Raw genomic sequence first — 24997 nt, 5'->3', positions numbered from 1 at the left:
CAGATAGGGAGTATGAGTTTGGGGTTACACACACACGCACACATACACACACACGCACACATACACATATACACACATACACACGCACCCACACACACACCGTACCCAGCTGTCAATATTGATTGTTGCAGAGAAAGAGAGGCAGGCCAGTGCTTCAGCCAAATCCCCCCTGAACACACACACATTCACATGCATACACACACACACATACATACACACACCTACGCATACACACACATACATACATGCCAGTACAGTGGTTATAGATTAAAAACATCTCAAGTTTTTCCTCCTTCCATCTCTCCCTCCCCTCCTCTTCCCTCCTCTCCTCTCCTCTTCCCTCCTCTCCTCTTCTCTCCTTCTCTCTCCTCTCACCTCCTCTTCTCTCCTTCTCTCTCCTCTCCCCTCCTCTCCTCTCTTCTCCTCTTCTCTCCTCTCCTTCCCTCCTCTCCTCTTCTCTCCTTCTCTCTCCTCTCCCCTCCTCTCCTCTCTTCTCCTCTTCTCTCCTCTCCTTCCCTCCTCTCCTCTTCTCTCCTTCTCTCTCCTCTTCCCTCCTCTCCTCTTCTCTCCTCTCCCCTCCTCTCCTCTCTTCTCCTCTTCTCTCCTCTCCTTCCCTCTCCTCTCCTCTTCTCTCTTTCCCTCTCCTCTCCTCTTCCCTCCTCTCCTCTCTTCTCCTTCTCTCTCCTCTCCCCTCCTCTCTTCTCTTCTCTCTCCCCTCCTCTCCTCTCCTCTTCTCTCCTTCTCTCTCCTCTCCCCTCCTCTCCTCTCTTCTCATCCTCCAGTGTGTTCAGGACTCCAGTGTGTCCTCCTCCAGTGAGTCTGTGGATTCAGCACAAGTTTCCAATTATGTTTAATACCCTCAATACCCCTGCACTTACCCCTGCCCCTCCCACTCCTCCCCTGCCCCTCCCACTCCTCCCCTGCCCCTCCCACTCCTCCCCTGCCCCTCCCACTCCTGCCCTGCCCACCCCGTTCCTCCACTGCCCCTCACACTCCTCCCCTGCCCCTCACACTCCTTCCCTGCCCACCCCGTTCCTCCACTGCCCCCCTCCCCGCTCGGCCCCTACCCCCACCCCACCCCCCCCCCCCCCGAGCAAAAATGTGCTCATTAAAATGAATCTATTTCCCATGTCAGAACTCTACACACACACACAGTCACTCAGCTCTTAATCTAAACCAAATGTTTCCTGAGTTTCGAGTTACCCAGTGTGTCAGTCACACACACCCTCACTCACACACTTACTCACACACACACTAACTCACACACACTGGGGGTCTCCATGGTGACCAGAGCACATCGCCAGGGTCAGAGGTCAGCGTTCTGCACGGAGAACGAGTGTGCATGGTTCAATTGTAGAGAGAACATGGTTGCACTGATGTTTCTTAAAATTAGTAAAACAACTTTATTTTCTGTATGTCCCCTCCCTCCCTCCCTTCTTCCTTCCCTCTCTCCCTCCTTCCTTCCCCCCCCTCCCTCGCCACACACACACAGTTCCACACATACACTGAGGGAGGATGCAGCACACCAAAATAGACAGGACAGCATATGTCATCTTTATTGCAATTGGCTAGACGGGTGAAAGACATGACTCTTAAGCCAATAGCAGGTCAGATATATAACATACTCGTGGTAGGAACGTTGGTTAGAAAAACTCCTCCTTCATCCTCATCTCAGGTGGCTGAACGGTGAGGGAATCAGGCTAGTAATCTGAAGGTTGCCAGTTTGACGTTGTGTCCCTGGGCAAGGCACTTCACCCTACTTGCCTCGGGGGGAATGTCCCCTGTACTTACTGTAAGTCGCTCTGGATAAGAGCGTCTGCTAAATTACTTACTACAAATAATAATAATCTTCATCAATACAACATTATAAACACAACATTATAAACAGTAAACAACTTAATAAGCTAGATCACCAACATGAATGTGGATAGAGGCCTTCAATGTGAAGGCCAGGTTCAGGGGTCAGGGTGGCTAAATGTGAATACGTTCCAGAGTGTTCAGAGATATTAGAACCTCAGCCATAGGTTCTCAGAGAGAATAGGGAAGAAAAGTGCTACAATATAGATTCATCATCATCATCATCATAATCGCTGCAGTAACACTCCAAGCTTTCGGCTCAGTTCAGAATGCCATGCATGTTCTTGAGCTTGCTCAGGTAACCCCAGGGTTCAAGCATATTCTAGAGTTCTGGAGTGTTCTATAATTCTGGAGAATTCTGGAGAGTTCAGGATTCCGGGTAAGTTCTTGAGTTCAGGTCAGGTCCTCTATATCCTTCTCTCTCTTCCTCCATCTCTGCTCCTGTAGAAACCACAGCCCTTCTGACCACGACCCCATCATGCAGATAAGCACAGTGATTGGTAGGGGTGTGTGTTGGCATTGTGATGTCATCCTGAGGGTGGGTGGGCCTTTGGCTCATATCATGGTCGTGTGATTGGGCAGTGGTGGAGTTGCTGGAAGCTGATAGGTCAGTAAGGGAGAGTGGTCGGGGCCTTGTGGAATTGAAGCGTCTGAATGGATGAGAGGATCTTCTTCTGGTGTCCTGCCAGGGTCACGCCCACACGCAACAGATCCCTGAACACACACACATACACTATTAACAATTAAACTCACGTTTGTGGAGGCTGTGTGGTGTGTATGTGTGTGTGAGGTGTGTGGGGTGTGTGTGTGTGTCTGTGTGGGGTGTGTGTATGTGAGGTATGTGGGAGGGAGGGGAGGAGAGAAGGAAGAGATGGAAGGAGGAAAAACCTTAAATATGTTTAATCTATAACCACTGTACTGGCATGTATGTATGTGTGGGTGTGTGTGGGTGTGTGGGTTGTGTGTATGTGGGGGGGGGGTTGTATGGGGTGTGTGTATGTGTGTGTGTGTGGGGGGGGGGTGTATGTGTGTGTGTGGGGTGTGTATGTGTGTGTGTGGGGTGTGACAGAGAGAGACCTACTCTGTAGAGAGCTGAGAGACGATGTCCAGGGAGGTGAAGCCAGCCTGCAGGAAGGCCTCCTCATAGCGCTCCATCTTGATGGCTCTAAGCCACGCCCCCACAGAGCTGCAGGAGGAGAGGGAGGGGGGCGTGCGCTGGTCCAGCAGGGGCTGGGACGGCCTGCAGCATCACAAACAGCATCAGCATTATCATATTGAAGCATTAGCATTATTATCATCATGATCACAATCGCTATTAAAAAAAGAATTATTATGAATATCATCATTATCGTATGTTATCATTTTCACTATTGTCATCATGATCATATATGACCATTATCATTATTATCATCATTGTCATATATTACCATTATCATTATTATCATCATTATCATATATTACCATTATCATTATTATCATCATTATCATATATTACCATTATCATTATTATCATCATTATCATATATTACCATTATCTTATATTATACCATTACCCAGAGATGGCAGAAGTACACACATCCTTTCCTCAGTAGAAGTACAGATACTCATGTTTAAAAAGACTGGGAAAAGTTGAAGTTGACACTTTTTCATTCAGTGTCATTACTGTATTGGATCAGCATTCATGAGGTGCCTTGCATTGACTAATTATGGGTAAAAATGGGCGTACAGTTGTGGGAAATCTGTGATTTATAAAGGGAACATTGCTTACAGGTGTGCGTATGCATGGTCTGATTTTTGGGGTACGCCATTTTAGGCTTTTGGACGTACGTAAACTTTTTGTAAGAATCCTACGCACAGTTTTATAAATGAGACCCCAGGAATGTCATGCATGACTGACTTTGTCGCACGATGAGTCCAGACAGTAACCAGAGTGAGTCTATGTCTGAGTGTATATATAGTGTGGGTGTGGAACTGAGCATGTGTGTGTATAGTGTGTATGTATAGTGTGTATGCATAGTGTGTGGTGTGTGCGTGTTTGTGTTACAGTAAAGTGTCGACAGTGTGTAAGTTGAGGGAAATGAAAGGGTTAGAAAGGGGGTCTTTTGGATAATACTTTTTAAACAGGGTTAGTGTGGCTGAGAGGTGAGGGAATCGGGTTAGTAATCTGAAGGTCGCCAGTTTGATTCCCGGCCGAGCCAAAATTAAGTTGTGTCCTTAGGCAAGGCACTTCACCCTACTTTCCTCGGGGGAATGTCCCTGTACTTACTGTAAGTCGCTCTGGATAAGAGCGTCTGCTAAATGACTGAATGTAAATGTAAACATACACACACATCATGCACCCCCTCCATTCCCCTCCTCCTCCCTCTTCTTACCCAGGGCCTTCGGGCTGGGAGGCCTTGAGGGAGGCGGGGTTTCGTATCAGCCTATCGAGTGAGGCGACCAGGCAGGTGAAGCGGGGCCGTGCAGAGCGCTCCTTCTGCCAGCAGTCCAGCATTAGGCCGTGCAGGGGGGCGGGGCAGTCTGGGGGCGGGGGCAGCCGGTAGTCCTGCTCCACCGCGTTAATCACCTGGGGGACACGGGTGCCATGACGACATACCATCATACTTTACACAACAGACCATAATATTATAGACACGGTATAATGATATACCATCATAATATACAACAATATTACAGTAGATTAATTTAACCTAATAATGTAGACACAGTATTACGGTGTAATACCATACAGTATAATATACTGTTTAATAATATACAGTATTATAATATACTGTATAATACACAGTATAATAATACACAGTATAATAATACATAGTATAATAATATACAGTATAATATACAGTATAACAATATACTGTATAATACTAGAGAGGGTACAATTTCTGGGGAAATTGTAGGGTGTGCTTGCGTCGGTTGCAGGTGGGTCTGTTTTCCCATCTAGTGATATTTTCAAGCATTTAGCCTACTCATATGGGCTCTGTGCACAATCGTACTGACGAACTTCCGCTGTAGCCACAATTCGGGCTATCGGGCTATATTAGGCAATCATGTTTCAAAGAAAAACATTATGGATAGAGAGGGGCAGAAATACAAATGATAATACATAAAAGCGTTTCAAATAAAGAAAAACAAGCTTCTATACTACACTAAAATGAACACATTGCTATCTCGCTTAGACGCTAGCCGACCGGAACACCACATTATACTACTTACGCTCATAGTTGTGCAGATAACTGGATATGTACAGTTTGAATCCCTTGTCCCGCTTGCTTGTTGGAGCAGGGGGAAAAAGCATTTACGATGCGATGGACGTCACTGACGCTTATTTAAGGCAGGTCTTGGAGACACTAAAGCTGAGCATTTTGGAAACTCAGGTGATGGTCTCCAGTAAGCCGGAAACTGATTTCCCGAATTTTGGCTACAGCGGAAGTTCTTCAGTACGATTGTGCACAAAGCCATGCGCCCACCACTCTCCCTACGTAAGGCGACAAGCATCAATTATAAGTGCACAGCTGAATAGGCGATGTTAGCGTGTGTAACGTTGGCCACACAAAAGTACTACAACACTTGAAAAGAAAAAGTGCATTATGCTTATTTTAAAGTATTTTTGGAGCCGGCGTTTGTGCTTTTAGGCTTGGCGTCTTCCTGGTTGTCATGGAGATGACGTTATAGGCCCGTTCTTTTGGCTGCTTAAAATTGTAATGTTTGGCTCGCTCCTTTTCATTCAGTGCTCGAATTACGTGGTAGCCAGAGGGAGCCGAGCTCCCATAGAGTGAGGACTGGCTCCCATGAAAGCAACAAAGTCAAAAATCTGAGGGGGTCTCTCATATCTAAGGTGTCTGCCGTATGTTGCATTGTAATTTTGATCTGAAAAAACGCTCATTACCCATCCCTGTGCGCCGCGGTCTCTTACGATTAAAGACGTTAAATTAAATTATAGGCTACTACGGGATGTACTAGATGCAGATTTAGAATCAGAAAATATGACACTAGCAACAGCTAGTTCTAGCCAGGCGACTAGCTCTACCGAGGCAGAGGATGTGAAGAAGTATTTATGAAGGTAATTATTGCTGGTCTGGTTCAAATGAGTTACGTTATATTTCATTTTAAAATTAAGAATGTCTTCTTTGTTTTGCGAAATTGAAATGAAATATGGACTATTGCTATAGGCTACTATATATCAATAATATGTTGCATGCATGCAAACTCCTCACCTAATGCCTAAACGTCACAGCCAATCAGCTGGTTAAAATAACATGATATTGTTTAGAAGAGCACTGATTCTACATTGATCTGGCTTCTTAATTTTGCTCTCAAAGTGCACTAGATTGATGCGTTTCATTTTAAGAAATGTTCTTCCGGGGGAGCATGCCCCCGGACACCCCTACAGGGTCGGGGGATTGCAGTATCGTTCTCACTTTTGTTACCTCAGTATTGCACTTCAGTAGGCCTATATATACTGAAGCTGCAATAAACATTGCATATATGTACATATATATTACACAAAATAACAAATGGATTTGGAATCATTTGCTGACAGCTTGGTCCCCCCCAGTTCAAAACTTCCATCTGCGCCCCTGCACAGAGCCTATTGCATAATTCATTAAGAACACCCTTTGAAACAAGAAACCCCCTTTGAAACAAGCTACTATAACAACGTTGTCACTGGCAGTGTTTCAGATGGAATTGCGATTCAAATTAGCCTGACGTTGTCATACTCATAATTCTAGTCAGAATATGAGTCTGAAAACTCTCCGTTGGGCTGTGACTACGGGGCGTGTTTCAACCGAACTCGTAAAACAAATGCCTCTTCGCTCAATTGGATAGACCAACAACCAATCAGAGCAACGTAATATGTTGTTTGTTGAAAACAAATTCAACCCAAGGTAGGGTTGGTAATGAATAATCGATGATCGATTAATTGTCATTAAGAATTCATTAGAATAAAAATCCAAGCCTAATGAATAATAGTTATTGTATTGCCGCCCATTATGAAAACAACATCTTCCAGTATTTTGCGCGAGCGCGACTTCCTACAGCAGACAAGCAATGATGAAGCAGGCTAGGAGAAGTGCAGTGTGGGACCATTTCTCAAGATAAAGTCCACTGCAGTTACTGTGACGCTGTATTTACTTACCATAGTTCAACGTCTCAGCTAATATATAATTTAATAAATATAAATTCCAGCGGAGGTCTACAGCAGCAAACCATTCAGGCTACACTAGCTAGGAGGACGTGTGATGACAAGCGAGCTAACGAAAGTAGGCTAGCCTGTAAGGTAGCTATAGCCTACATCTTGCTAATAAGTTGCCACGACTGTCAATTTAAAACAATGATTTAATATGGCATTAAGCATGTTTTGTTATTATTCTTGTGTATTTGTGTCCAGTCTGATGACCAGTCAACTACGCTCATAGTTTTACATTAAGTAGCGTAGTTAAAGGTTAAAACTAAATTGTCAAATAATTAGGCTTCCGCCAGCGTCGAGAAGACTGACATTTAAAAGGATGGATTTAACCGTGAATATTTCTTTTGAAAATTATTTTCCGATGTTATTTTTCAAAGTCTATGCAGTAGCCAGGCAGTGATGCGTTGCATTCGCTATCTGTTAAAATCCGTCTGATGGCATAATGCGCTGTGAGGGGGGGGGGGGGATTATATATTATGAGTTTTATACACATCCATTATGCAAGTACAATGTATTGTGACATTAACATTTGATTAGGTTATAATCAACAAATAATCGTGATAATTAATCGTGATCTCAATATTGATCAAAATAATCGTGATTATCATTTTGGCCTTAATGGGACCCTAACACAGTATATTATATAGTTTATTAATACACAGTATGTTATATAGTATAATAATACACAGTATATTAGTACAGAGGTCTTCAACCCTGGTCGTTGAATGGTGAATGAATGGTCGTTAACAGGCTTCTGCATAACTAGATAACGACCCATTCATTTGATTCAGGTGTGTTGGAGCAGGGAAACATGTAAAACATGGAAGACAGGGGGTCCCTGAGGACAGGGGGTCCCTGAGGACAGGCGGTCCCTGAGGAAAGGGGGTCCCTGAGGACAGGCGGTCCCTGAGGACAGGGGGTCCCTGAGGACAGGGGGTCCCTGAGGGACAGGGGGTCCCTGAGGACAGGGGGTCCCTGAGGACAGGCGGTCCCTGAGGGACAGGGGGTCCCTGAGGACAGGGGGTCCCTGAGGACAGGCGGTCCCTGAGGACAGGGGGTCTCTGAGGGACAGGGGGTCCCTGAGGACAGGCGGTCCCTGAGGGACAGGGGGTCTCTGAGGGACAGGGGGTCCCTGAGGACAGGCGGTCCCTGAGGGACAGGGGGTCCCTGAGGACAGGGGGTCCCTGAGGGACAGGGGGTCCCTGAGGACAGGGGGTCTCTGAGGGACAGGGGGTCCCTGAGGACAGGCGGTCCCTGAGGGACAGGGGGTCTCTGAGGGACAGGGGGTCCCTGAGGACAGGCGGTCCCTGAGGGACAGGGGGTCCCTGAGGACAGGGGGTCCCTGAGGACAGGCTTGAAGACCTCTTATCTCGTATCCTAAAGTCTCCCACACTCACGTCCTGGTTGCTCATGTCCCAGTAAGGCCTCTCTCCATATGACATCACTTCCCACATGAGGATTCCGTAGCTCCAGGCGTCCGACGCCGAGGTGAACTTCCTGTAGGCGATAGCCTCTGGAGCCGTCCAGCGAATAGGAATCTTCCCTCCCTGGAGGGGGCAGGGCCACAAGTTACACTCCAAAATGTGACATGAGGGGGTAGTTAGAGGCCGATAGAGGGGTAGTCAGGGGGGCAGATAGAGGGGTAGTCAGGGGCAGATAGAGGGGTAGTCAGGGGCAGATAGAGGGGTAGTCAGGGGCAGATAGAGGGGTAGTCAGGGGGGCAGATAGAGGGGTAGTCAGGGGCAGATAGAGGGGTAGTCAGGGGCAGATAGAGGGGTAGTCAGGGGCAGATAGAGGGGTAGTCAGGGGCAGATAGAGGGGTAGTTAGGGGCAGATAGAGGGGTAGTCAGGGGGGCAGATAGAGGGGTAGTCAGGGGGGCAGATAGAGAGGTAGTCAGGGGCAGATAGAGGGGTAGTCAGGGGCAGATAGAGGGGTAGTCAGGGGGGCAGATAGAGGGGTAGTTAGAGGCAGATAGAGGGGTAGTTAGGGGCAGATAGAGGGATAGTCAGGGGCAGATAGAGGGGTAGTCAGGGGAAGATAGAGGGGTAGTTAGGGGCAGATAGAGGGGTAGTTAGGGGCAGATAGAGGGATAGTCAGGGGCAGATAGAGGGGTAGTTAGGGGCAGATAGAGGGATAGTCAGGGGCAGATAGAGGGGTAGTTAGGGGCAGATAGAGGGGTAGTTAGGGGCAGATAGAGGAATAGTCAGGGGCAGATAGAGGGGTAGTCAGGGGCAGATAGAGGGGTAGTTAGGGGCAGATAGAGGGGTAGTTAGGGGCAGATAGAGGGATAGTCAGGGGCAGATAGAGGGGTAGTTAGGGGCAGATAGAGGGGTAGTTAGGGGCAGATAGAGGGGTAGTTAGGGGCAGATAGAGGGGTAGTCAGGGGCAGATAGAGGGGTAGTTAGGGGCAGATAGAGGGGTAGTCAGGGGCAGATAGAGGAGTAGTTAGGGGCAGATAGAGGGGTAGTCAGGGGAAGATAGAGGGGTAGTTAGGGGCAGATAGAGGGGTAGTTAGGGGCAGATAGAGGGGTAGTCAGGGGCAGATAGAGGGGTAGTTAGGGGCAGATAGAGGGGTAGTCAGGGGCAGATAGAGGGGTAGTCAGGGGCAGATAGAGGGGTAGTTAGGGGGCGTACCAGCGAACTGGTGTAGGTGGGGTCGGAGGAGTTCTCCTGCAGGAACCGTGACAGGCCGAAGTCAGACACCTTGCAGACCAGGTTACTGTTCACCAGGATGTTACGAGCAGCCAGGTCACGGTGCACAAAGCTCATCTCTGAGAGGTACTTCATACCTGCACACACACACCCACACACACACAGGTTACATACACACAAACGGAGGTTACACACTGTAGGTTATACAAAAACACAGTTTAGATACACACACACAGGTTAGACACACACACACAGTTTAGACACACACACACACACAGTTTAGATACACACACAGTTTAGATACACACACACACACACACGCAGTTTAGATACACACACACAGTTTAGATACACACACACGCAGTTTAGATACTCACACACACAGTTTAGATACACACACACACTACACTCTTGTCCTACCTGAGGCAATCCCACGCAGCATGCCCACCAGCTGGATAGGAGTGAACTGGCCATCATTCAGCTGGAGCGAGGAGACACACACACACACCGTAAACACACACACACCATACACACAAACACATATACACAGGTTAGATACACACACATGTTCAGAGGTACAAATATGATCACACACACACATTTACCATGACCACCCCCCCTATTCCTCCCCCTCCTCCCTTGCCCCCTCCTCCCTTGCCCCCTCCTCCCTTGCCCCCTCCCCCCTCTCCTACCCTGAGGAAGGCATCCAGCGCTCCGTTCTCCATGAACTCAGTGAGGATCATGACAGGACAGGAGGTGGTGATGACCCCTTCCAGGTGGATGATGTTGGGGTGCTGGAACTGGCCCATGATTGAGGCCTCAGACAGGAAGTCCCGCCTCTGCTTGTCTGTGTAGCCACCCTTCAGGGTCTTGATGGCTACGTAGTTCTCCTTCCTGCCTGGAACCTGCAGCCTGCCCCGACACACCTCCCCAAACTCCCCTGCACACCCACACACACACACACCAGTGGACATTGTATACCAGGATATCCACAGACAGGAAGCTTAGACTGTAACTGTGGAAAATATGAATAGAAGGATCAGAGAGAGAGAGAGGGAGAGAGAGAGAGAGAGAGAGAGAGAGAGAGAGGATGGGGGAAGGAGAGAGAGAGTAGTCTGGCAGCCTGGGGAAATCCTGGTTTCTAGGGAGACTAAGATAGAGTTACATCTCAATAATGTAATCACCAGCACGAATACTACTGTAGCAACACACAGACACACACACAGCGGTAGTGTCGTAGACCGAAGATTAAAGTCTCAGTGTTCACATGATAGACTTCTATATGACCACTTCTATATGGCCAGTCTATATGACCTTAGGAGAGGAGAGGGGAGAAGTGGAGAGATGGGAGGAGTGGAGCGAGGGGAAGAGTGGAGAGAGGAGAGGAGAGAGGGGAGGAAAGTATAGAGGAGAGAGGAGAGGAGTGGAGAGAGGAGAGGAGTGGAGAGAGGAGAGAGGAGAGGAGTGGAGAGAGGAGAGGAGTGGAGAGAGGAGAGGAGAGAGGAGAGGAGTGGAGAGAGGAGAGGAGAGAGGGGAGGAGTGGAGAGAGGAGAGGAGAGAGGGAGGAGTGGAGAGAGGGGAGGAGTGGAGAGAGGAGAGGAGAGAGGGGAGGAAAGTATAGAGGAGAGAGGGGAGGAGTGGAGAGAGGAGAGGAGTGGAGAGAGGGGAGGAGTGGAGAGAGGGGAGGAGAGAGGGGAGGAGAGGAGAGAGGGGGGGAGTGGAGAGAGGGGAGGAGAGAGGGGAGAAGAGGAGAGAGGGGGGAGTGGAGAGAGGGGAGGACTGACCTGCTCCTATCACTTCCTCTATCTTGACGAAGGAGGTGTTGATCTCCCTGGTGAACTCTCTCACAGCCTCGTTAGGGTCCTCGTAGGTGAACGGGTCAATATAAACCTTCATCGCTAAGCAACAGACACACCACGGCAACATCAGCACTGACTTTGTGGTCGGGTTGTGGTTTTGTTGAGATTGTGGTCAGGTTGTGTTGTGGTTGTGTTAAGGTTGTGTTGTAGTCAGGTTGTGTTAAGGTTGTGTTAAGGTCATGTGTTGTGGTCAGGTTGTGTTAAGGTTGTGTTAAGGTTGTGTTGTGGTCAGGTTGTGTTCCTGGTCAGGTTGTGTTGTGGTCAGGTTGTGTTAAGGCCATATTGTGGTTGTATTGTGTTAAGGTTGTGGTCGTGTTTGTGTTGTGGTCAGGTTGTGTTGTGTTAATGTTGGGTTGTGGTTGTGTTGTAGTCATGGTCAAGATGTGTTACGGTTGTGTTGTGGTTGTGTTGTGGTTGTGTAGTGGTCAGCTTGTGTTGTGGTCAGGTTGTGTTATGTTGTGTTGTGGTCAGGTTGTGTTGTGTTAATGTTGTGTTAATGTTGTGTTATTAATGTTGTGGTCAGGTTGTGTTGTATAGGGTTAGGATAAGGGTCAGGTTGTGTTGTGTTAATGTTGTGTTGTATAGGGTTAGGGTCAGGGTCAAGGTCAGGTCAGGTTAGGGTCAGGGTCAGGGTCAGGTTGAACGGTGTACTCACTCTGTCCCATCAGATACTGGCCATTCTTATCATCTGCCTCCAAATTCTTTAATCTCAATCGCTTCCTGAGAGAGACAGAAAGAGAGAGACAGAGGAAGAGAGGGATAGACAGAGGGAGAGAGGGATAGACAGAGGGAGAGAGGGATAGACAGAGGAAGAGAGGGATAGACAGAGGGAGAGAGGGATAGACAGAGGGAGAGAGGGATAGACAGAGGGAGAGAGGGATAGACAGAGGGAGAGAGGGATAGACAGAGGGAGAGAGGGATAGACAGAGGGAGAGAGAGGAAGAAGGAGAAGAAGAGAGGGGGAGGGATGAAAGTTTGAGAAGTGAGAAGCCTGTTTGTCAGAAACAAATTCCATTCCAGAATTCCATTTCTCTCCAGGGACACCCACCCTCCTCCCTCTCCTCTCCCCCCTCCTCTTCCCCCCTCCTCTCCTCCCCCTCCTCTATCCCTCTCCCCTTCCTCCCTGCCAAGACACTGCCTGGATGTTATTAAAACTCTCCCTCCCTCCCTCCCTCCCTCCCTCCCTCCCTCCCTCCCTCCCTCCCTCCCTCCCTCCCTCCCTCCCTCCCTCCCTCCCTCCCTCCCTCCCTCCCTCCCTCCCTCCCTCCCTCTTGGTCCCTGCCCCCCTCCCCCTCTCTACTGAAATAGCTGGAGGATCCACCCACCACCTCTTGTGCACTCAGGTCCAGTGTGTGTGAGTGTGTGTGTGTGTGAGTGTGTGTGAGTGTGTGTGTGTGAGTGTGTGTGTGTGTGTGAGTGTGTGTGTGTGTGTGTGTGTGAGTGTGTGTGTGTGTGTGTGTGTGTGTGTGTGTGTGAGTGTGTGTGTGTGTGTGAGTGTGTGTGTGAGTGTGTTTGTGTGAGTGTGTTTGTGTGTGTGTGTGTGTGATCCTGTGGTCAGTTCTATTGTTCTACTGTGCATCCAGCAGAGACAGGGCGGTGTATCCTGTCTCCCCTCCACACACACACCACACACCACACACACTCCACACACACACCACACACACACCACACACCACACACACACCACACACCACACACACACACACACCACACACATTTTCTCAATCCCCTTTTAGGTTTTAGGCTTTAATGCTTCTCTCTCTCCTCTATGTCCTCACCGGTAACAGTATCCAGCAAAGATCACCACGGCGATGAGAAGCAGTATCCCCATGGCGACCAAGACTCCAGTTACTATGAGGTGTGAGCGGCCCTCGCCTTCTGGACATCAACAACATCATCAATAACAACAACATCATCAACAACAACAACATCAACAACAAACAACAGGCTCCAGGAGGCCTGAGAGAAGCCTGGGGCTCGCCTCACCATCAGGCAGGGTGTGGAAGCTGCTTGCTGGGCTGAAGTTGCCGTATCCAGCCATGGTCCTGGCCCGGACCTGGACCCGGTACTGGGTCCCTCGCTGCAGCCCAGACACATCCACACTGCTAGAGACAGCACTGAGATACCTCCACTGCCCCTGCCCTGGGCCCTGCTGCACTCACACACACACAGGTACACAGGTACACACACACACACACACACACAGGTACACAGGTACACACACACACAGGTACACACACACACACACACACACAGGTACACAGGTACACACGTACAGGTACACACACACACACACACAGGTACACAGGTACACACACACACACACACAGGTACACACACACACACCCACACACACAGGTACACAGGTACACACACACACACACACACACACCCACACACACAGGTACACACGTACAGGTACACACACAGGTACACACACAGGTACACACACAGGTACACACCCACACACACACACAGGTACACACACACACACCCACACACACAGGTACACACCCACACACACAGGTACACACCCACACACACACAGGTACACACACAGGTACACACACACACACACAGGTACACACGTACAGGTACACACACACACAGGTACACACGTACAGGTACACACACACACAAACACACGCACACAAACACAGGTACACAAACACACGCACACATACACAGGTACACACACAAACACACGCACACATAAACAGGTACACGCACACATACACAGGTACACACAAACACACGCACACATACACAGGTACACACATGCACAGAAACCGACAGAGACACACACACACACACAATGTTTTACAATGACAAATATAAAATAAACCTACATATGGGTTTAATCACTTGGAATGGAACATTTAGGCTGATGCTACAATTTAAATGACCCCAATAGACATACAGCTAACTGTGCAATTACAAATAATTATATTGAATCTAAATTCATATCCTCTATTTTCCCGTAGTAGAGTAGCTGGTAGTGTGTGTGTATGTATGTCTACCTCAGGGCAGTAGCGTAGCTGGTAGTGTGCGTGTGTGTGTCTACCTCAGGGTAGTAGAGTAGCTGGTAGTGTGTGTGTGTGTGTCTACCTCAGGGTAGTAGAGTAGCTGGTAGTGTGTGTGTGTGTGTCTACCTCAGGGCAGTAGCGTAGCTGGTAGTGTGTGTGTGTGTGTCTACCTCAGGGTAGTAGAGTAGCTGGTAGTGTGTGTGTGTGTGTGTCTACCTCAGGGTAGTAGAGTAGCTGGTAGTGTGTGTGTGTGTGTCTACCTCAGGGCAGTAGCGTAGCTGGTAGTGTGTGTGTGTGTGTCTACCTCAGGGTAGTAGAGTAGCTGGTAGTGTGTGTGTGTCTACCTCAGGGCAGTAGTGTAGCTGGTAGTGTGTGTGTGTGTGTGTCTACCTCAGGGTAGTAGAGTAGCTGGTAGTGTGTGTGTGTCTACCTCAGGGCAGTAGCGTAGCTGGTAGTGTGTGTGTGTGTGTCTACCTCAGGGCAGTAGCGTAGCTGGTAGTGTGTGTGTGTGTGTCTACCTCAGGGCAGTAGCGTAGCTGGTAGTGTGTGTGTGTGTGTCTACCTCAGGGCAGTAGCGTAGCTGGTAGTGTGTGTGTGTGTGTCTACCTCAGGGCAGTAGAGTAGCTGGTAGTGTGTGTGTGTGTGTGTGTCTACCTCAGGGCAGTAGAGTAGCTGGTAGTGTGTGTGTGTGTGTGTGTCTACCTCAGGGCAGTAGAGTAGCTGGTAGTGTGTGTGTGTGTGTCTACCTCAGGGCAGTAGAGTAGCTGGTAGTGTGTGTGTGTGTGTGTGTCTACCTCAGGGCAGTAGCGTAGCTGGTAGTGTGTGTGTGTGTGTCTACCTCAGGGCAGTAGAGTAGCTGGTAGTGTGTGTGTGTGTGTCTACCTCAGGGCAGTAGAGTAGCTGGTAGTGTGTGTGTGTGTGTCTACCTCAGGGCAGTAGCGTAGCTGGTAGTGTGTGTGTGTGTGTCTACCTCAGGGCAGTAGAGTAGCTGGTAGTGTGTGTGTGTGTGTCTACCTCAGGGCAGTAGAGTAGCTGGTAGTGTGTGTGTGTCTACCTCAGGGCAGTAGAGTAGCTGGTAGTGTGTGTGTGTGTGTCTACCTCAGGGCAGTAGAGTAGCTGGTAGTGTGTGTGTGTGTGTCTACCTCAGGGCAGTAGAGTAGCTGGTAGTGTGTGTGTGTGTGTCTACCTCAGGGCAGTAGAGTAGCTGGTAGTGTGTGTGTGTCTGTGTCTACCTCAGGGCAGTAGAGTAGCTGGTAGTGTGTGTGTGTCTGTGTCTACCTCAGGGTAGTAGAGTAGCTGGTAGTGTGTGTGTGTGTGTCTACCTCAGGGCAGTAGAGTAGCTGGTAGTGTGTGTGTGTGTGTCTACCTCAGGGCAGTAGAGTAGCTGGTAGTGTGTGTGTGTGTGTCTACCTCAGGGCAGTAGAGTAGCTGGTAGTGTGTGTGTGTGTGTCTACCTCAGGGCAGTAGAGTAGCTGGTAGTGTGTGTGTGTGTGTGTCTACCTCAGGGCAGTAGAGTAGCTGGTAGTGTGTGTGTGTGTGTCTACCTCAGGGCAGTAGAGTAGCTGGTAGTGTGTGTGTGTGTGTGTCTACCTCAGGGCAGTAGAGTAGCTGGTAGTGTGTGTGTGTGTGTCTACCTCAGGGCAGTAGAGTAGCTGGTAGTGTGTGTGTGTGTGTCTACCTCAGGGCAGTAGCGTAGCTGGTAGTGTGTGTGTGTGTGTCTACCTCAGGGCAGTAGAGTAGCTGGTAGTGTGTGTGTGTGTGTCTACCTCAGGGCAGTAGAGTAGCTGGTAGTGTGTGTGTGTGTGTCTACCTCAGGGCAGTAGAGTAGCTGGTAGTGTGTGTGTGTGTGTCTACCTCAGGGTAGTAGCGTAGCTGGTAGTGTGTGTGTGTGTGTCTACCTCAGGGCAGTAGAGTAGCTGGTAGTGTGTGTGTGTGTGTCTACCTCAGGGTAGTAGCGTAGCTGGTAGTGTGTGTGTGTGTGTCTACCTCAGGGCAGTAGAGTAGCTGGTAGTGTGTGTGTGTGTGTGTGTCTACCTCAGGGCAGTAGAGTAGCTGGTAGTGTGTGTGTGTCTACCTCAGGGCAGTAGTGTAGCTGGTAGTGTGTGTGTGTGTGTCTACCTCAGGGCAGTAGAGTAGCTGGTAGTGTGTGTGTGTGTGTCTACCTCAGGGCAGTAGAGTAGCTGGTAGTGTGTGTGTGTGTGTCTACCTCAGGGCAGTAGCGTAGCTGGTAGTGTGTGTGTGTGTGTCTACCTCAGGGTAGTAGAGTAGCTGGTAGTGTGTGTGTGTGTGTGTCTACCTCAGGGCAGTAGAGTAGCTGGTAGTGTGTGTGTGTGTGTCTACCTCAGGGCAGTAGCGTAGCTGGTAGTGTGTGTGTGTGTGTGTCTACCTCAGGGCAGTAGCGTAGCTGGTAGTGTGTGTGTGTGTGTCTACCTCAGGGCAGTAGAGTAGCTGGTAGTGTGTGTGTGTGTGTCTACCTCAGGGCAGTAGAGTAGCTGGTAGTGTGTGTGTGTGTGTGTCTACCTCAGGGCAGTAGCGTAGCTGGTAGTGTGTGTGTGTGTGTCTACCTCAGGGCAGTAGAGTAGCTGGTAGTGTGTGTGTGTGTGTCTACCTCAGGGCAGTAGAGTAGCTGGTAGTGTGTGTGTGTGTGTCTACCTCAGGGTAGTAGAGTAGCTGGTAGTGTGTGTGTGTGTGTCTACCTCAGGGCAGTAGCGTAGCTGGTAGTGTGTGTGTGTGTGTGTCTACCTCAGGGTAGTAGAGTAGCTGGTAGTGTGTGTGTGTGTGTCTACCTCAGGGCAGTAGAGTAGCTGGTAGTGTGTGTGTGTGTGTCTACCTCAGGGTAGTAGAGTAGCTGGTAGTGTGTGTGTGTGTGTCTACCTCAGGGCAGTAGCGTAGCTGGTAGTGTGTGTGTGTGTGTGTGTCTACCTCAGGGCAGTAGAGTAGCTGGTAGTGTGTGTGTGTGTGTCTACCTCAGGGCAGTAGCGTAGCTGGTAGTGTGTGTGTGTGTGTGTGTCTACCTCAGGGTAGTAGAGTAGCTGGTAGTGTGTGTGTGTGTGTCTACCTCAGGGCAGTAGAGTAGCTGGTAGTGTGTGTGTGTGTGTCTACCTCAGGGCAGTAGCGTAGCTGGTAGTGTGTGTGTGTGTGTCTACCTCAGGGCAGTAGAGTAGCTGGTAGTGTGTGTGTGTGTGTCTACCTCAGGGCAGTAGAGTAGCTGGTAGTGTGTGTGTGTGTGTCTACCTCAGGGCAGTAGAGTAGCTGGTAGTGTGTGTGTGTGTGTCTACCTCAGGGTAGTAGCGTAGCTGGTAGTGTGTGTGTGTGTGTCTACCTCAGGGCAGTAGAGTAGCTGGTAGTGTGTGTGTGTGTGTCTACCTCAGGGTAGTAGCGTAGCTGGTAGTGTGTGTGTGTGTGTCTACCTCAGGGCAGTAGAGTAGCTGGTAGTGTGTGTGTGTGTGTGTGTCTACCTCAGGGCAGTAGAGTAGCTGGTAGTGTGTGTGTGTCTACCTCAGGGCAGTAGTGTAGCTGGTAGTGTGTGTGTGTGTGTCTACCTCAGGGCAGTAGAGTAGCTGGTAGTGTGTGTGTGTGTGTCTACCTCAGGGCAGTAGAGTAGCTGGTAGTGTGTGTGTGTGTGTCTACCTCAGGGCAGTAGCGTAGCTGGTAGTGTGTGTGTGTGTGTCTACCTCAGGGTAGTAGAGTAGCTGGTAGTGTGTGTGTGTGTGTGTCTACCTCAGGGCAGTAGAGTAGCTGGTAGTGTGTGTGTGTGTGTCTACCTCAGGGCAGTAGCGTAGCTGGTAGTGTGTGTGTGTGTGTGTCTACCTCAGGGCAGTAGCGTAGCTGGTAGTGTGTGTGTGTGTGTCTACCTCAGGGCAGTAGAGTAGCTGGTAGTGTGTGTGTGTGTGTCTACCTCAGGGCAGTAGAGTAGCTGGTAGTGTGTGTGTGTGTGTGTCTACCTCAGGGCAGTAGCGTAGCTGGTAGTGTGTGTGTGTGTGTCTACCTCAGGGCAGTAGAGTAGCTGGTAGTGTGTGTGTGTGTGTCTACCTCAGGGCAGTAGAGTAGCTGGTAGTGTGTGTGTGTGTGTCTACCTCAGGGTAGTAGAGTAGCTGGTAGTGTGTGTGTGTGTGTCTACCTCAGGGCAGTAGCGTAGCTGGTAGTGTGTGTGTGTGTGTGTCTACCTCAGGGTAGTAGAGTAGCTGGTAGTGTGTGTGTGTGTGTCTACCTCAGGGCAGTAGAGTAGCTGGTAGTGTGTGTGTGTGTGTCTACCTCAGGGTAGTAGAGTAGCTGGTAGTGTGTGTGTGTGTGTCTACCTCAGGGCAGTAGCGTAGCTGGTAGTGTGTGTGTGTGTGTGTGTCTACCTCAGGGCAGTAGAGTAGCTGGTAGTGTGTGTGTGTGTGTCTACCTCAGGGCAGTAGCGTAGCTGGTAGTGTGTGTGTGTGTGTGTGTCTACCTCAGGGTAGTAGAGTAGCTGGTAGTGTGTGTGTGTGTGTCTACCTCAGGGCAGTAGAGTAGCTGGTAGTGTGTGTGTGTGTGTCTACCTCAGGGCAGTAGCGTAGCTGGTAGTGTGTGTGTGTGTGTGTGTCTACCTCAGGGCAGTAGAGTAGCTGGTAGTGTGTGTGTGTGTGTCTACCTCAGGGCAGTAGAGTAGCTGGTAGTGTGTGTGTGTGTGTCTACCTCAGGGCAGTAGAGTAGCTGGTAGTGTGTGTGTGTGTGTCTACCTCAGGGCAGTAGAGTAGCTGGTAGTGTGTGTGTGTGTGTCTACCTCAGGGCAGTAGCGTAGCTGGTAGTCCAGCACTGGGTAGTGTGTGTTGGTAGGAGTGGGGTTAGGGTTCCATTCCAGAGACAGACTGCTCTCTGTGGCCTTGCTCCTTCTGATGCCTGAAACAGGAGCTGGGACTGTTCACACACACACACACCACACACACCACACACACGTGAAAACTGTTAAAATTGATTAATTAATTATGGTGTGTGTGTCTGTGTTGGGGGAGGGGAGTCTGTGTGTGGCTTGTGTGTATGTGTGTGAGTGTTTGTGTGTGTGTGTGTATGTGTGTGGTGTGTGTGCATGTGTGTGTGTGTATGTGCATGTGTGTGAGTATGTGTGTGGTGTGGTGTGAGTGTGTGTGTGGTGTGTGCGCATCATACCATCTCGGCTGGTTGTGATGTTGACTTTCTCAGCCGAGGGCTCTGATTGGCTGAGCCGAGAGACGCCGTTCAGTGATTGGACTGTGAATGTGTAGGTGGTGTGTGGGAGTAGTCCCCAGATCACCACCCGTCGCTGTCTGAGCCCTGATTGGGCGGGGCGGTAGGCCACTCCCTCTCCACAGGGAGAGCAAGCTGAATGGCTGGCACAGCGTAAGCAGGAGATGTCGTAGGTGAGGTCACTCCGCCCCCCACGCTCCATTGGCTCGCTCCACTCCAGCGTTACCACAGTGTCGTTGATCTGGGAGACCAGGGAGCGTGGGGGGGAGGGGGACCCTGAGGGGGGGAGGGGGGGGTTACTCACTACACTTTAGACAGAGGTATGGAGAGAGAGAGAAGGAGAAGGAGGAGAGCAGGAGGAGGGGAGAAGAGAGGAGATGAGGAGAGGAGGAGGAGGGGAGAAGAGAGGAGAGGAGGAGAGGAGGAGGAGAGGAGGGGAGAAGAGAGGCAAGGAGGAGAGGAGGAGGAGGGGAGAAGAGAGGAGAGGAGGAGGGGATAAGAGAGGCAAGGAGGAGAGGAGGAGGAGGGGAGAAGAGAGGAGAAGAGGAGGACGAGGGGAGAAGAGAGGCAAGGAGGAGGGGAGGAGGAGGGGAGAAGAGAGGCTAGGAGGAGAGGAGGAGGAGGGGAGAAGAGAGGAGAGGAGGAGAGGAGAAGAGAGGAGGAGAGGAGGAGGAGGGGAGAAGAGAGGCAAGGAGGAGAGGAGGAGAGGAGAAGAGAGGAGGAGAGGAGGAGGAGGGGAGAAGAGAGGCAAGGAGGAGAGGAGGAGGGGAGAAGGAGGAGAGGAGGAGGAGAGGAGGAGGAGAGGACTTACTGGTGCAGGCGCTGTGTTGTGGGTCCGAGTCTGCTCGGTAGTAACCAGGGCGACAGGGGCAATAGGCGGAGCCAGGGACAAGCGTGTTACTATTGGTCGGACATAAACCACATCCCCCGAACCCTGACCCCAACTTGAATTGGCCAGCCGGACAAGCTGAAGAGAGAGAGAGATGGAGAAAGAGAGAGAGGAGGAGACAGAGAGAAAGAGAAAGGGAGAGGTGGGGAGAGTGAAAAGAGAGAGAGAGGGAAGGAGATGATATGACAGTAGAACTTATCACTTACTGTAGCCTTGACAATATTTCAGCCCTGTCCCACCCTGACCCCTGTGATGTCATCACAGGAAATACCCTGCATTCCACAGGAAATACCACAAAGGACAGAGAGAGAAGGATAGAGGGTGCGAAGGGGAGGACATAGAGGAGGGAGGGAGGGGGGAAGGAAAGAGAGAGAGAGAGGGAGGGAGAGAGAGGGAGGGAAGGAGGGAGGGAGGGGGGAAGGAAAGAGAGAGGGAGGGAGGGAGGGAGGGAGGGTGGGAGGGTGGGAGGGAGGGAGGGAGGGAGGGAGGGAGGGAGGGAGGGAGGGAGGGAGGGAGGGAGGGAGGGAGGGAGGGAGGGAGGGAGGGAGGGGAGAGATAGAGAGAGAGAGAGAGATAGAGAGAGGGAGAGAGAGAGAGGACAGACTGTTTGGCGCTGGATGAGCAGAACAATCAGAAGTGACAGGAAGTGACCTCGTCCACACAGGAAGTGGAAACCAGCAAGCTCAGCCTAATCTGAGAGAGCCATGACATCATCACTGTGCTCCCTGCTGACCTACTGTGTGTGTGTGTGGGCGGGCATGTGTGTGTGTGGGCATGTGTGTGTGTTTTCACTGTTTGTATACAGATGGAGATATACTACATATATTTAGTATATATATATCCTATATATATCCTATATATATCCTATTGATATCCTGTATATATCCTATATATATCCTGTATATATTCTATATATACCCTATATATATCCTATATATATCCTGTATATTTCCTATATATATCCTATATATATCCTATATATATCCTATATATATCCTGTATATATCCTGTATATATCCTAGATATATCCTATATATATCCTGTATATATCCTATATATATCCTGTATATATCCTATACATATCCTATATATATCCTATATATATCCTGTATATATCCTGTATATATCCTAGATATATCCTGTATATATCCTATATATATCCGGTATATATCCTATACATATCCTTTTGATGGATTTGATATGTACTTGAGGACACACACATGTGTCATAAGCCACGATCTGGTCAACAGTCTGCAGGGACCTGTCCTTTGCACTCACACACACAAAAGAGAACATATCCCAAGAGACACAAAAGAGACCAACAGTCACCAAACAGACAGCTGCTGTGTGTGTTTAGTGTTTGTGTGTTAGTGTGTGTTAGTGTGTGTTAGTGTGTGTGTTAGTGTGTGTGGGGGGGGGGGGGTGGTGAAGATGGAAATGGATCTTTTTTCTCTGTGTCATCCAGAGAAGGACTTTGTGTTAAACAATTGACCCTCCCCCCTCCCCCTTATCCCCTCCCCCTTATCCCCTCCCCCTTATCCCCTCCCCTCCCCTCCCCTCCCCTCCCCTCCCCTGACTCCCCCCTCCCTCCCTCCCCTCCCCTCTATCAGATTTAGAATACACCAGTGTTCAGTTTAGGGTGTGGTGCATCGTGGGTAATGTGATCTGTGAGAGTCTCCACCCAAATACTTCCTTTGATGGATCACACACACACATACACCTTCATACGTAGGGAGTCAGGTAGCTAAGTGGTTAGGGAATCGGACTAGTAATCTGAAGGTTGCCAGTTTGATTCCCGGCCGTGCCAAATTACGCTGTGTCCTTGGGCAAGACACTTCACCCTGTACTTACTGTAAGTCGCTCTGGATAAGAGCGTCTGCTAAATGACTAAATGTAAATGTAATACACGCACACACACACTCACGCACAGACTTGCAGATATCTACACACACAGCTACAGATATCTACACACACAGCTACAGATATCTACACACACAGCTACAGATATCTACACACACAGCTACAGATATCTACACACACAGCTACAGATATCTACACACATAGCTACAGTGTTGGGGTATTTACTCAGAAAAAGTAACTTAATTACTTTACTAGTTACTGCATTTTCAAAGTTACTTTACTTTCAATTTTTTTAAGCAAATGTACAAACTTACCGCAAAGATACATGGACAAACATCATGGCCCTTTCATCACTTTGTTTTTCAATTTTCAATAAAGGGCATCTCTTAGCCTTTCCACATAGTGTATTGTAATTGTAAACATGTAACACAAAATGGAATATAAAACTCAGCCATTCACTTGAACGAACATTAACCCTGTCCACACTGTCTGACCAAAGAAATATGCCTCACTTTAAAATCTCATTGAGTTGACAGCAGTTGAAAGACTCCTCTCGCCTGGACATAGAGTGCATTTTACTGTATTATTTTTGTCGTTTCGAGCAACAAAGTTAAAACTAGAGAGGGTACAATTTCTGGGGAAATTGTAGGGTGTGCTTGCTTACTTGCGTTGGTTGCAGGGGTCCGTTTGTAAATTACATTTCTGTATATTTTATATTAAAATGCATAGCCTACTTATTATTTATAAAGATTACATAGATTTAAAAGCATATTTTTTTCTGCTCATTTACAACTCAAAATACTAAGAGTGAAGAGTAGAATGAAATAGTTGTCTACTCATTTCCCCTGCAAGAGGGAATGGTGATCAGCAACCTCATAGTTGAATCAAAACGAATACATTTGGCAGACCGGTGTTCAAATAGTATCATCTGCTAACTGAAAATATGCCCCCAAAAACGTAAATAAGCTTGACATTTATTTAGGGGAAAATCACTCCTTCATAAGAATGTTAGTGGTAGCGATCATTGTCAGTAACAAGGCAAAATGCGATATAGTCCTGCTGTGTGGAGAAGCTGCCCCAGTAAATTGTAGGCTACAACTACTACTAGACTGTCTTGGTAGCGATTGCGTTGGTTAAATTCGATTTAACGTTACTTCCGTTGTACGGTCTAGGGTGAAATGAATTATTTTCATGAACAGATTGAAGTTTAGGCAGTGGCAATGGAGTTCAGGTTAGTAGTCACTAACATGTGCCACCGTTTGACTTCCTACGTAGGCTACTGTAAACAGCTGTGATGTTTTTTTTAGCTACTAGACTACTGTAGGCTACAGTACAGCGTTGCAGTGAGCTACACTGGTTTGAAACTACAGGTAATGATAATTTCACCAATAAATTGTTTACTTGTAATCTAATGTCATAATAAATCCTACAACGGAAATGTATTTGTGAGGAATGTTTATTTTAATGATTGAAAACAGATGCATCATAGACTGCTGTAGTATGTGTTGCCCGGGCAACAGAGGCTAATGTCATGATGCTAATGCTTCAGTGAAATAGTAGACTACTGTTTCGGAAAGTAGATGTAACTACTTCCTTATATCATCTTATATTGTACATTACACTTCACAATTGTGTTTCATATCACAAAGTAAAATGAGTAAACAGTTTTCACCCTGGCCTCTTTGCTTGTGGCGTTTCTGCAGCTCCCTTGCAGTAAAGCAGTTAGCCTAGCCATCTCTCAGAGTTAACAAGCTGCTAAACTAATGTTCTGCTAGAGGTATTCACGCGATATTTTGTGACATTAGTGATGTCATTAGCGTCAGTGACTGTGGCTAGCAAGTTAGCCACCGTTAGCTTCACTTTTGCCACAAAAACTTAATAAAAACCTAAACCGTGCAACGGAACATAAATCCCAATAGAACCAACGCAATCGTGACCAGGACAAACCTTTTGACATTGAAGTTGTCTATGTAGTCCAAATATTGACTGAGCCTTAGGGTCGCGAAAATAAACAATAAATAATAATAAATATATATGTGAGATAACAATGGTTTGTGCTCGCCGAAGGCAAGCACACCCCAATAATGAGAATATCGCCACTGGCTGAACCCTCCTGTCTCCGTCTCATCCATTTTCCCGCTTCCCTCCTTCTACGCCTACCTAGTATCTACCTACCTAGTATATGATACTGGGTTGTCAATGTCTACACCAGCAGCTACATCACTCAAATCACTCAAATCGGTCTCTGTGGCAACGGTGCCCAGACAAGCAAGCACACAGGCAAGCATGCAAGCTCCACTAAAAGATGGCTTGGGTAACGCAGGAAAGCGTGTTCCTGAGGTCTAGTAAAGTAGTGTACTTACCTAGCCTGGCTGCCAGCCCAATCTCTCCCCGCCCACAAAAAAATTTGGTCGGGAAGTTGGGTCTGGAGGGTCTCGTATTGGGAACAACTACATAAAACCAGGATCTGGGCGG

The 24997-nt window shown here is 48.7% G+C and overlaps 1 protein-coding gene across 2 annotated transcripts in view; it reads right to left on the bottom strand.

Moving 5' to 3' along the window:
• Window positions 1-1533: 1533 nt before the first annotated feature.
• Window positions 1534-24997, bottom strand: part of LOC146221515 (ephrin type-B receptor 4b-like) — a 30579-nt gene continuing 7115 nt past the window's right edge. The window contains exons 5-18 of one of the 2 annotated variants that reach the window (XM_084691440.1): window positions 20585-20740; window positions 19717-20049; window positions 19334-19467; window positions 13544-13709; window positions 13336-13435; window positions 12213-12277; window positions 11483-11596; window positions 10391-10638; window positions 10119-10179; window positions 9681-9835; window positions 8443-8592; window positions 4230-4423; window positions 2939-3097; window positions 1534-2571 (exon numbers count right to left, since the gene is read on the bottom strand). In XM_084691440.1, the coding sequence (XP_084547566.1) occupies window positions 2466-2571; window positions 2939-3097; window positions 4230-4423; window positions 8443-8592; window positions 9681-9835; window positions 10119-10179; window positions 10391-10638; window positions 11483-11596; window positions 12213-12277; window positions 13336-13435; window positions 13544-13709; window positions 19334-19467; window positions 19717-20049; window positions 20585-20740 (2141 nt within the window). In that variant the 3' untranslated portion in view covers window positions 1534-2465. The remainder of the gene's footprint in view (window positions 2572-2938; window positions 3098-4229; window positions 4424-8442; window positions 8593-9680; window positions 9836-10118; window positions 10180-10390; window positions 10639-11482; window positions 11597-12212; window positions 12278-13335; window positions 13436-13543; window positions 13710-19333; window positions 19468-19716; window positions 20050-20584; window positions 20741-24997) is intronic. The other variant, XM_084691441.1, reaches the window with a different exon arrangement.

This window comes from Hypomesus nipponensis, chromosome 25, assembly GCF_054491055.1.
Source record: "Hypomesus nipponensis isolate SF chromosome 25, ASM5449105v1, whole genome shotgun sequence".
In the NCBI taxonomy this organism is placed as follows: domain Eukaryota; kingdom Metazoa; phylum Chordata; class Actinopteri; order Osmeriformes; family Osmeridae; genus Hypomesus; species Hypomesus nipponensis.
Note: the sequence above shows the minus strand (reverse complement) of the source record. Positions and strands in the feature narration are given on the sequence as shown.